The 13,490-nt window shown below is 41.0% G+C and overlaps 1 protein-coding gene across 3 annotated transcripts; it reads right to left on the bottom strand.

Moving 5' to 3' along the window:
- Window positions 1-1,952: 1,952 nt before the first annotated feature.
- On the bottom strand, window positions 1,953-13,490 carry spsb3b (splA/ryanodine receptor domain and SOCS box containing 3b). Of its 3 annotated transcripts, XM_034292042.1 has the most exons (8): window positions 13,437-13,490; window positions 12,428-12,555; window positions 9,568-9,700; window positions 8,612-8,801; window positions 7,969-8,156; window positions 7,698-7,800; window positions 3,450-3,575; window positions 1,953-3,319 (listed from the first exon to the last, which is right to left on the bottom strand). In XM_034292042.1, the coding sequence occupies exons 2-8, from the start codon at window positions 12,466-12,468 to the stop codon at window positions 2,631-2,633; spliced, it is 1,470 nt and encodes a 489-aa protein (XP_034147933.1). In that variant the 5' UTR covers window positions 12,469-12,555; window positions 13,437-13,490; the 3' UTR covers window positions 1,953-2,630. The 3 variants fall into 3 exon arrangements, with proteins under 3 accessions (XP_034147933.1, XP_034147934.1, XP_010903381.4); XM_034292043.1 differs by lacking the exon at window positions 13,437-13,490 and having other exon boundaries at window positions 12,428-12,632; XM_010905079.5 differs by lacking the exon at window positions 13,437-13,490 and having other exon boundaries at window positions 12,389-12,455.

Raw genomic sequence — 13,490 nt, 5'->3', positions numbered from 1 at the left:
CAGGTAGGACTCCATCTACATGGCTGTTTATTCAGGATCATTATGAGTTATAATAAGGCATTGTACTGCTGGGAAAAGCTTCTGTGTGTTTATTTATCGTTCTGGCTCATACGAGCAGGCTAACCATTGTACAATGGGTTGATAACTTTAAGCACCAGCAATTATAGGAGTTTGGAATATGGATTTTCTTTCCATCAGGCTGTAATGAGGTCGGGGTGAGCGCATGACGTCCACAATATAGACTGACATGCTTTCAACATGCCGAATAGATGGACATGATTTCAACATGCCGAATAGATGGACATGATTTCAACATGCCGAATAGATGGACATGATTTCAACATGCCGAATAGATGGACATGATTTCAACATGCCGAATAGATGGACATGATTTCAACATGCCGAATAGATGGACATGATTTCAACATGCCAAATAGATGGACATGATTTTACACATTGCACAGACGGGATGTGATTTCAACATACAACGTGGATTGACTTGATTTTAACAGACTACACAGACTGACATGACATACTTGTTTAATGTTTTTATTCCAGGCCTACAATTGTTTAGAGTCTGAGGAAGAGAAGAGGGGACTTCTGGCAGGCCTACTAGTGAGGACCGGTGGGAAAGAGAGACGTGTCGGACCGGATATCTCAGCTAGAGTCTACCGTTCCCTCACTGCTCAAAACGCCCAGCTGGTTTTGGACTAATGGACTATTTTGGCGACACTATGCAATTAATGGATTACTGTTTGACACTTTGGCACTTTGTGTAAGTCTACCTGTCAGCAGTAATAGAAAATCTCCTGCGTTTTGATAAGCAGAATGGGGTGTGTAGTGGGAACAGTAATGAACCCTGTGGGTCTGTTGCAGAATGTTCTAGCCAATTCTGTTAGCTCTATTTAAGTGTCTGACGCTTGGGGACAGTTTGGGTGTCTTTTGTCAAGCAGAACTTTCACGTTTGCCTTAAAGGTATGATTATGGTATTTGCTAGACATTGGGTGATCACAAGATGTGTTAAGTATCCTACTTTTAAACTTTGTATGTTTATGAAAGAATGGTAATTATATAAGTATAAATGCAATTATTGAAAAAAAAATTGTAACACACATTAAGACATTTGTTGACTTTTATTTTTTTACACTTCATTTGTGTTCAGTAAGAAAGGTTATACAAATTGGCATGACATTTGATATAAATGTCTTACTCCAAGAAACTTCATGACTATCCCAGAACACACAATTAAAATCATCCATCTATTAGCAAAGCATAAATCTGAATGAAGTGGATAAATTGCAAAATATCAGGAAAATTTGTCAGAGAGAAAAGCCTTTTTAGAGAACACAAGAACATGAAGACAATGACATATTCTAATGCACAGTAGAAAAACATTAAAAAAATATAATTGCACATTATTAAAAATGAAAACAATTTTGCCCTGAACATTTGACTGATATACAGTACTTACATATGTATGTTTATATCTATATACATCTTTGTATAAAGCGATGTATATTGAGCAATGCACATTTTGAATATGTCTCCTCCTAGCTTTTGTGGGAGCTTTGATAAAAAGAATGAGGAGTTTATGTACTGTAGAGCACATGGCTTGGTTCTAACGTGAGCTGTCTAATTAAATCCAATGTGATCTGACTCAAGAGTAGGGTGGGGGATTGCAGAGCCTTTGGTCGGCTGTGACTTTAAACATTCACACACCGTCCCTCCCTTCACTTTAGACCAGAGGTGTCAAACCGGTTCCACGGAGGGCCGTGTGTCTGCAGGTTTTTGCTCTCTCCTTGTACTTGATTGGTTAATTAGGTCACTGATTGGTTAGTTTCGACCCTCACCTGGTTGTGTAGGTATGAACTAGGAACCAATTTATAGGAAAAACCAAAAACCTGCAGACACTCGGCCCTTTGTGGAACCGGTTCGACACCTGTGCTTTAGACTGTCAAGCTGGGGAGAGTTCATTGAAAAAGCGCTTTAATAGGGCACTGTTGAAATTCACAGGTGAGAGGGAATTCCTTGTAGAGAGTCTTAGAAATCGTAGCCAAAATATCGCTCCGGTCTTTTCGTAATTGGTTTTACTAACTCCTTTGTCCGCTGTCGTCTCCTCGGCTCTTTTTGAAAAGGGTCGACGGTAATCAAGGAGAGGTGGCAGGATGCAGCAACAAGGACGGAAATGTGCTCATTCTAATTTAGAAAATCCTTTTTCACTAAGGCGTCATTAAGCTGTATACGTTTCCCGAGATAGAATCCTGAAATAATTGTGTAAACTTATTTAACTAGATGTGCAATACAGTTTATGGACAAAACGTATAATCTTTTTTGGTGTGCATGCTTTCATCCTCCAATAATTCAAATGGGTTGTGATACAGGCGGATTTAAATCCTTTTCTGCTCCTTCTACAATTTGCCTAACGGATTGACATATTCCTCGACCACGTTACTTTACATTATCGGTTTCCAACGAGAGAAGTCAGAGTACATATTTTTTTGCAAAAATATGAAAATGCCCCTCTCCCACTTGTGAACTGTTCCACCAGTCGATGGTAATGGCATTTGTAGAAAAGGTTCATAATAGACCAATTGCCAACATTGAACTGTGTGGTTAAATGGAGAGAAACGTCATACCCAGCGGCATCTTTTCCTCTGGAATTCCTCACAGTCCAGTTTGCTTCCCGGAGGGGAGGTTGGGCAGGGGCACAGGGAGGAGCAAGAGCAGGGCTGCGCGCTGGGTTGGAGGGGTGGGCATTGGCATGGTTGGGGGTTGGGTACAGGGCTGGGAGAAGAGCAGGCACTGAGGGTGGACGTGGGGCTGAGACAGGGGCTCGTGCATGGACTGCCCTCCTCATGCGACTCATCAGACAAGTCTCCTGAATACTCCACTGGAAATACGTCGAGCAAGTCGTCAACCAAATCCTCAGCCAAGCCGTCGGGCAAGTTGTCGGCCGAGTCCTTCTTTACGTCCTCAACCAGGCCCTTCTTTATGTCCTCCACCAAGTCTTTCTTCAAGTCCTTAACCAGGTCTTCGTCCGACTCGTCAACCGAATCTTCCGACTGGTCCGGGGCGCCGTTGTTGAGGGTGAACACCCAGCCCATCTGGTTGTGGAGGAGGTGGCGCAGGCCCGGGGGGATCGGCAGCGTGTTCAGGTTGACGGGGCAGTCGGACCACTGCTGACCCAGGCGGGAGCAGCAGAGGTACTGCAGGGAGGTGGGGGTGTAGCACGCCCGGATCACCTTCATGCTGCTCTTGGCGGCGGTGGAGCACACCATGGGGTAGAGCTTCTTGTTCTGCAGCCTTGTTGCCGCCACACCTGAGGAGCAGGGGGAAGGGAGATATGTGGATATTAGTAAACCTAAACTTACTGTTTCCATTAACTCTTTAGGTAGGATTTGTGAGCACTCGGGACACGTATAAATCAAGGGGAAGAGAAGTCAACTTGCCTATGCAGCGGCGGTTCTTATAGAAGGTGAGGGTTCCGTGCCATGTGTCTAAGTGCAGCCCTATGATGGAGCCTTGCCCAAAACGGGACGAGAAATTCACCTTCTCCCCCTTGTGCTGCAGGATACCTTGGATAGGACATGAATAAAAACACGTGACTGGGGAAATGCTTGAAATTGTTTTTTAGTATTGAAGTACAAAGAGAGACATTTCTGAATCCTCTGCCGTTTTATTTTGCAGGAAAGAAATAAGCTTTCGTTTTGTGGAAAAACACCATGTGATTCTTAGGTTGGAAAAGGTGAGGGGAATCTACAGAATACAGCCTTACAAACTGACCACCATTCGCCATGTTAAACGTTCCTTGGAGAGTAAATTCTCTGTTGTATTCAAACATCTGGATGATTAGCATGCATTTATTTATGAAATGAGGACAGGTTTATCACCTTAAATAATAATCATCAGAAATATGTTTACCCCAGGGGTCCTGTGAAGAGTGGTACATTTGGCCAGCACAGTCTGGGTGCATAAATAACACTTTTTGGGGAAACCAACCAGCCAGGTCTAGGGCATTGGCCAGTATTGGAGGCCTATGACATGTCTTTAAAGACACCTGCAAGATGTTGCCTTTTAACCATAGTTAACTAAATCCTCTATAAGCAGGGATGATGTTGAGATAGTAGTGTTAGCTGATCTAAAGACAGGCTGGTCAATATTCACAATACAATTCATAGATAAGAAACAACTTAGCTGACACTTAATCAGCCAAGGCAAGAACATTTAGAGATGTGGCAACATGTATCTAGGTCCCAGGGGTCACCACCGCTGCCAAAAACCTGGAATTGTACTGGACATAATTATTCTAAATTAATAACAAATATAAAACAGAAAATAATTGATTTCATAAGTATTTACTGCCTTTGCTATGTTATACCTGAATGAGTTGTGGTGTAACCAATGGTCTTAATCATTAGTGCATCATATTGCGTATTACATATAAGATATACTAAACAAAAGAAATGTAATCCTCCCCATTTGTTTTTCAATAACTGTTACCGTGAAGCGCAGTGGCTGCATCATGCTATGGGGATACTTCTCTGTTTTAGGGCCTTTAAAGCTTCCAGATATGGAGGGGAAAATGTATGTAGTAAAGTACAGAGAAAAACTGGAAGAAAACCTGCTGAAGTCTGCAAAAGACCTGGGATGGGAGAAGATTAATCTTCCAGCAGGACATTGAACCTAAATATACAAATATGCAAAAGTTATAATGAAGTGGCTTCAAAACATGTTTTGGCCCAGCCAAAGCCCAAACATCAATCAAATTGATAATATGTGGAAATAGTTGAAAATTGCTGTTCACCAAAGTTGTCATCCAACTTGACGGAGCTTGAGCAATTTTGCAAAGAAGAATGGGCAAACGTTGTGTCCAGTGTTTAGCTGGTAGAGACATCTCCAAATAGATCCATGGCTGTTATTTTTGCCAAATGTCCCACTACCAAATATTGCCTAAATGGAGTGAATACTAGAATTTATTTTTCACTTTGACATTATGGACTTGTTCAGTTGATCAGTGGGAAAAAGTCAAAGGGGTGAACAATTTGAGAGCCACTGTACAGGATTGACCAGTTTTTGATTGGTTCAATTAACTTTGAGCCTGGGAGAGGAAGGTGCAAGTTTTAATGTTCCAGAGCTGACTCAGGAACGGGAATATATGAAACACCTGACCAATCACACTAGTTAAATAATGCAAAAAAGAATAATAATGGAAAAACAAATAGGAAGGATTCAATTTATTTTGTCTAGTATATCTTATGCAATATACAATATGCTGCAATAATTATTAAGATAATAGGTAAAGACTTAGGAAAGATTTAGCTACATATAATCAGTTACATATTTTATTTTTCACATTAAAACATGTAGGTTTGTAAATCAACTTTGTTAATTTTAAATAATTACAGATGGGCTACTCCTGAAATGATCTGAGGCTAGGAATAGCAAACAGTCAAGATTTAAATTTCCTTAATCAGTTCAGAAGCAATTAAATGGTCTACAAATCAGATGAAGGTATTACTGCATCTACAATAGTACGATAGGGTTATAGAAATGAAAGAAATGCATGTGCAGTTGTCCTCAACAGTTATTTCTTATGGGATTCACATTCAACTGTAGGTCATAAGAGAATGGCACAATCAAATAACAAAACATTGCAACAAAGAAAAAAATGAACTGACCCCTGGTCAAAAGTCTATATACACTTAATTCTTTACACTGTTTATTGCCCCCTTTAGCCTCAATAACAGTGTGCAGTCTTTTGTAATAGTTGTCTATGTCTATGTAGCTAAGTCTTTGGTTATCTTGCATGAACCGCATGTTTGAGATCTCCCCAGAGTGGCTCGATGATAGTAAGTGAAGGTCACTATTAAACATGGTCACAACCTTCATCATGGTCACAACCTTGACTTAGGGTCATTATCGTGCTGGAAAGTCCAAGAGTGCCCCATGTGTAGCTTTCATGCAGAAGAATGCAAATTGTCTGCTAGTATTTTCTGATAACATGCTGCATTCATCTTGCCATCAATTTTCACAAGATTTTTCCGTGACTTTAGAGCTCACACCCCCCCAAAACATCAGTGAGCCACCACCATGCTTCACAGTGGGGATGGTATTCTGTTCTCTATAGGCCTTGTTGACCCCTCTCCAAACATAGCGCTTATGGTTGTGACCATAAAGCTCTATTTTGGTCTCGTCACTACAAATTACAGTATGCCAGAAGCTGTGAGGCGTGTCAAGGTGTGGTTGGGCATATTGTAACCAAGATTGTTTGTGGTATTGGTGCAGTAAAGGCTTCTTTTTGGCCACTCGACCATGCAGCTCATTTTTGTTCAAGTATCATCGTATTGTTCTCCTTCAAACAACTACACAGTCTTTTTCCAGAGCAGCCTGAATTTCTACTGAGGTTCCCTGTGGGGTTTTCTTTGTATCCCGAACAATCCTGGCAGTTTTGGCTGAAATCTTTCTTGGTCTATCTGACTTTGGCTCGAATTTTCCACTTCTTAATAAGTAATGGAACAGTATTGATTGGCATTTGCAAGGCTTTGGATATCTTTTTATATCCTTTTCCATCTTTATAAAGTTCCATTATCTTGTTACGCAGGTTTTTTGGCAGTTTTTTTCTGCTCCCCATGGCTCAGTATCTAGCCTTGTCAGTGCATGCCCGTGAGAGCTAACAAACTCATTGACTATTTATACACAGACACTAATTAAAATTTAAAAAGCCACAGGTGTGAGAAATTCACCTTTAATTGCCATTTTCACCTGTGTGTCACCTTGTGTGTCTGTAACAAGGCCAAGGGTTTAAGGGTATGTAAACTTTTGATCAGGGTCATTTGGGTGATTTCTGTTATCATTATGATTTAAAAAGGAGTCAAACAACTATGTGATAATAAATAGCTTGATAAGATCACTACCCTTAAATAAAAAATAAAAAGTTAAATGCATGATCAGTCATATTTTCAAAATCAATGACAAATTTCATAATTTCTGCCAGGGTATGCAAACTTATGAGCACAATTATAAATTCTGTTTTCATTAATAACATTCAGAACCAAAAACTAGAATTGCTTAAATTACAAGATTAAATCGCTATGAAATTACATTTTATTTAGATGACCACTACACAGCCTTTCTATAGCCTGTCATATTGAAAGATGTTATAACCATTTAATTTAATCGCGACATCTGAAATTCATTCATTAAACCAAGTTTCAGTATAATGTCTTGTGTTTGTATGCAGGACCCAAATGCCTATCAGATATATCATATTTACATTAGATTGTAAGTCAGAGGCTAATAGGGTACTCAAAGGTTTTTTGGCCAAACCTTCGCCATGGTCTGAGGTGAGCTGAGCAGGAACTCAGGTGGGAACAGCATTGTGACAAACTGCTGGTGCAAGTGGCACACTCCGGTGAAGCTTAATCATTGCCCCCACCTTTTCCTACCCCTGGCTCTGATGAAGCCTGTTTGTGTCCTGTAAATAAATATTTCGGATCTATGCAGAAATAAGGTGCAGCTTTTTGTTTATTCTCCAGCATAGTCACCCGATTAAGAGTCCTGGGGCAGGGAAGGTTTTTGGGGTACAGCTCCAGAAAAAATGAAGAGACCACAGCACCCTTTTTCTTTCCTTTCCAAAAAAGTCAAAAAGGAAGGTTTTGAGTGAGGAACAGAAGGGTTAAAATTAAAACGTCCCTCACCTGTGTAGGAAAGTCCCCAGCTGTCCTCGTCAGTCCCAAGCATACTACAAAAACTGTGTTTGAACTTGTCCAGATTCACCTCAGAGGTCCCCACGCCCACCATCTACATAGAAGAGAACATGCAACGGTAACAATATTAATTACAGTCTGGTCGGCCTTGCCTGACTACCAGACATTCTGTGCAGGCCTACTGAGTGTCTGGAAATATGTTATAAGGGTTAAGGTCAACACCCTTAGGATGATTCCCGAAACCCGGGCCCTGGCTACGTACCATGTCGGTGCCATAGACAGGTGATGTCATCTTGATCTCCCAGAAGTGCTGCCCGTCTGCCAGCTCCTTGGTGCCACGGATGGCGGCTGTGCCACAGCTGTACTCGGAGTGGAAGCTCACCTTGCGGTTATCGCAGCTCAGGAAGGCTGCGTTGGACTTAACGCCCTCATCCCACACCCAGTCAAAACCTAAATAGAGGCAATATGGTTATATTAGGATAAGACCTGCTACATTTAATATTCCAGCAACAATGTCTAGGCTACTCTGTATCATTTTTATAAACCTAAAAGCGTCACATAGATTCAAAATATGATATTACACACATACAGAGCTGGGTTTGCGCATACACATTAAGCCAATTTCTGGACTTTAAACATTAAGCTCAATGTAGATATCCATTGAGTAAATTTTTTTTGTCCAATACTAGACTTAATCTGCACATGGGTAACAGTCCCAATGGGTGTTAATGCGTGTGCGCACATACATGCGAAATGACCAGCCAATACCCAGTCAATCACAAACAGACAACAATGAATTCAACCGCACCATAAACACAGCCGAGACAAAGAGGAAGATGGAGAAAACACAGACCCATGGTCCCTCAACCCTGTTCCAGTCCCACCCATCCAGTCCCAACACACACCCTGGTCCTCCTCTCCACACAGGCAGTCGTTGAAAGGCTTGGAGACCTGCAGTTGAGCTCCGGAGCTGGGTTCCTCCTGGTGGTCACAGTGGCAGTAGGACTCTCCCGTCACAGGCACTGTGTCGGGCACGGCGTCTGTGACCTCTGGGCTGATGGCCAGGTAATCCTCTTCAGAGTCCGAGTCGCTGATCTGATTGACGCACATGGGAAAGATAGAGCCGGTCAAGGCTATTGAGTTGGACATTTGAGGCGGTCCCTAGAGGACAGTTAGACCAACTTGGCCTAAATTAAGACTAAAACTAACACGAAAGGTCCGGTTTGTGGTGCCCAGTTGTTCCAGAAGCTTCTCAAGCTCCACTCTCTTCAGGCTCATAAGGTTAACTCTCCTCATTCACATGCTTTAAAGCTTTCCTGTAGGTCGACTCTTCAAAAGAGTGGCCCGTTCACTCCTATTGGAGTGAAAGCAGGGCGAGCAGTCATTTAAAAATAGACTTGTGCCAAAAATACAGACTGCCCATGCCTTAGGCATACCCATTTAGTAGGCACATCCATTTTGAGACAGTTGAATCCCCCGTGGAAAACTACTGGCAGTATGGAGGTCAGATTTTCAATCACGTCGTGTTTGCTCTGACTCAGCATTCTGTAATTGTCTAATCAACTAATCCCACCTCCTCTCCATCCAAACAACTCTATCAATTGCCCCTCCCCCATTTTATCTCTTGTTAACATCTATTTTGGCTTTATCATCTATCTTACATTTTGGACATTAAGCTTGACGCACTTATCCATACTGACTTACACATATGAGTGCATACATTCCCTGGTCCCCCATGGGAATCAAACCCACAAGCGTTACAAGTGTCATGCTCTACCACCTGAGCCACACAGGACCTCCCCACTATCTGTCTTCCTTGTACACTCCTGCTCACTCTCCTAAACCCCCACCAAGTTCTCACCTGGGTCCGCTCGTCGCCCCACACCTCTCTCTCATTGGCTAGTACCATGGCCATTGTGTCATCGCCTCGCCAGATTTCGCACCTCGCGTAGTGATGAGCCCGGCTGTTCCTGTTTCTCCGTAGCATAGCTACTCTAAAGGGACAGGAAGTGCAGAACATACTAGGAGCAAAATATAAACATACATATAATATTTAAGAAATGTTTAAGAAAGGTTTATAATAAAACATGAATTATAACATTATCAGAAAATCAGTCCTATACTGAATGACATGTACCCTAACCTTTATCCCGCAATCACATTTAAATATGTTTAACAGATCAAACCATGCATATTCAAATTGAATAAGAATATTTATGCCTTTTTGGTAGGAATGAGATTCTGAAATACTCTGTCACGTGGATCGTAAAATTCAATGTGCAGTGATAAAGCGCCTAATGAAATAACATTCTTCTCACAAACAAATTGATTTTAAGTATTTATTTTGGTTAAATGACCCAGATAGTGATGTCATTTGGCACAAGAAATGACACATGAGATTGTACTGATAGGGAGGCAGCCCTGACCACGTGCTGGATGTGCAAACTAGGCCAACTGTATTTTCTTTCACACCCACCATCTTCCCTTTCCCTCTACGAGCAAGAAAAGAAAAGTCAAACAGACCTTGAGAACAAGATTTCTTGAAACGAAGGTTTAAGGCCATGAAAAAAGGCTGCCAGGCATGGAATGCATAGACATGGGATATAGCAACTTAGAGATATTATTTATGGCCATGCTTCTCCCTTAGAAATAGGGTGAGAAGCTCAGTCATCCGTGAGGAACTCGGAGTAGAGCCGCTGCTCCTTTGCATCGATAGGAGCTGGTTGAGGTGGTTTGGGCATCTGGTAAGGATGCCCACAGGATGTCCAGCTGGTAGGAGACCTCGAGGTAGGCCCAGGACTAGGTGGAGAGATTATATTTCGACACTGGCCTGGGAATGCCTCGGGATCCCCCAGTCAGAGCTGGCAAATGTGGCTCGGGAAAGAGAAGTTTGGGGTCCCCTGCTGGAGCTGCTGTCCCCACGACCCGATACCGGATAAGCGGATGAAGATGAGATGAGAGGATTTATGGCCATATCCCAGAAACCACTGAGGTGCTTGTTGCTATTATAAACTGGTTACCAATGTCAACCTGTAAGTTTCCATCATCCTATGTTATAGTGTCTGATATACCAAGGCTTTCAGATACAAATTCTCAGCTCCCTCTAGGACTCATTTCAACCATATGTGCAGGAGCTCAGCTGCTGCTGGCTGCTACCCAGTTTAACCTTTGGTAATATAAGTGGTGATACAATACATTTTTATCTAACATGTTGTGAAATTTGTTTGGTTTTCCTTTTTTTACAGTGACCATTATTTTGGGAGTAAATACTGATGAAGCTGATAAATAAGTTTATAATGTCTGAAATTATCATTTAAAAGAAATGGTTAATAACTGATTTTTAATTCTTCATAAATCTATGCAAAAAAATTCTTTGTTACAACAACATGGGATTTCTCACCTAGTCGGCACAAAATTAGAACCAGCAACCTTTGGTTCAGTGGCCCAACGCTCTTGACCACTAGCAGAATGGAATATTAGACTCCCTACTGAACTGTCTGACTTTAAATGGAATTGACCCCTACCCATGCTAGAACCATACAGAGGATCAACATACATGCACATTGAACTCTGGAGTTGCTCAACTTTGTTATTACTTATCTGAACAAGTGTGGTTGCTCCATATGCCCCTCTGGCACATATGGCAGTTTCCACATGTAAGTTTGACCTTTAAATCCAACATGCTTCTAAGTGTGCTACTTTGGCAGCAGGTATGGAGTCTGTGAGCCAGTTCACAAGATCAACAATCATAATGTTGTTTCGATGTCCGCATTGTTTGATTTTAAATGATTAAATCGTACACGTTCTAAACCCCCACAAACACTCCCAAGGCATCCAAAACCCTCCCAATAAAATGGATTAAGAATCTCCTTTGCACTTAACAAACTTAGAATATAATTAATTCATGTAACATGAACAAAAAATCCCCAATTTAATACAGCAGCTATTATCTTGCTTATAACTTGCGTATAATGTATATAAATACATTCTCTGAATGCAGCTCAGTGGAACTGAGCAGAAATGGAACCAGTGGCTGATAGAATGCCTTACATATAGGCCTAATTTTCCACAGAAAACGTGTAGACTGCTGTCCAAACCGGTGCAACAGTCAACTGCCAATAGTTTAGATTAGGGACTTGGGAGTAACTCACTTTAACGGGGCTTAGCCTACATACTGTTATCTCCGTCACCAGCAACCCAGACAGCGTCAATGGTTCAACGTCATTCAAAATCTATTGTGTTTCATCTACATATAAGTTCAACCAATATTGTTTATATGCATGACCACTGAAAACGCTAAGGTTCATTGATGACCATCCTTCATTATTAAAAAGTTTCAAGGTTTGAATTGCTCCATACAGCTTGCTTTCTTGTTTAAGAGGCATACGATTATTATGTAAACATTTAGATGTCAGTACTTTTCCCCCTGAATTTAAGTAAATATTGTTTTATCCAGTCCATCTGTGCCAGTGTTATAGTTAGTATTTTAGCTATGCAGTTAACATAGTGTTAGAAAGAAAGTTATTGAAACAAAAACGAATTGTCATTTAAATTAACGATTAAAATGTAGTGTCTGAACACTATTTTGAGGATGCATGTATACCAAGAGAAAGATAGCAAGGACTATAGGCAATACTCAACTGACATCAAAAGACTTTCAAATATTTAATGCAATAGCTTACCGAGAGCCCACCTTCATCAAACCAGGGAGAGGTTCTTACCTTATAGTTGTCTTCTTATTAACTATCTTGCAGTGACTCATCTTACATGCCAGGTCTTCAATGAAACGGTGACAGGTGCAATTTGCTCCATGACCTAGTTCTCAGCCTGGCAGACATCAACAATACCCCTACACGCCCAAAGTTTGCACTGATTGGTTAAGGGTGGTAAAGGGGAGGGGTCTGTGCTAAGGTAGATCTGAACGATAGAGGTTGCATTTTGTCGTCATAAATGTTTGTCGAGTATTCATATGTATTGCCCTGGTTAAATAAATCATGAAAATTCAGGACAGTAAATATGTATTTGATAAATTTGTTCAAATAAAATAAATATCCCAAGTTAAATGTAGTTTATATACATGAAGAAAAAATGCAAGGCGAAAACATTTACCGAACTTTTTAAAATTTGGAAACAGGGGAGCTTATTACAATTTGTGAGGGGAAATAAGTGGCGGAAAGAGTAGTAGTGTAGGTTAGAGAGCTGATAAAGAAATCATAATGCACAATTCCACCATATCAAGGTTTTTAACCCGGAGGCCCAAAATACTACGGCTTCCGGACACACAAGTGAGCTAGCAGAAATACAGCTCATTAATACGCTCATGTCGTTTCTCGCCGATCTGCGCATGTGTATTCCATCAAATAATTAGATATAGTTGTTTTTTGAAAAACAAAAACTTCACATTTTTTATAATTAAGACATTGCCTCGAAATACGTTTTTCCTTTATATTTCTGAGCAATTAACAATAAGGAAGATGTGAACATGATTACGATATCATCAGAGACGCACTTTTGAGTGTCTTTATTCAAAAGCATCTTTGGTGTAAGTTATCACGCAATGTTCTTTCTTCAGCCTTATCTCAACTTAATTTAAATAGTCTCCTGTCCTCGCCTGATTCTCAAAACACAAAAAACAGAGGTCGCTCCCAACTGGCATTCATGAACAAGGAGAGTGAAGTGGAGGTTTAACTAAAAAACATCCTAAAACTACATATGCTACGAATGTCTTACCTGCTCTGAAATCTAATTGATTGGTTGTTCGTCTTTGAAGGCGGGAGCAATTCT

Source organism: Esox lucius, chromosome 5 (assembly GCF_011004845.1).
Source record: "Esox lucius isolate fEsoLuc1 chromosome 5, fEsoLuc1.pri, whole genome shotgun sequence".
In the NCBI taxonomy this organism is placed as follows: Eukaryota; Metazoa; Chordata; class Actinopteri; order Esociformes; family Esocidae; genus Esox; species Esox lucius.
The sequence above is the reverse complement of the archived record's forward strand: the minus strand, read 5'-3'. Positions and strand labels throughout refer to the sequence as shown.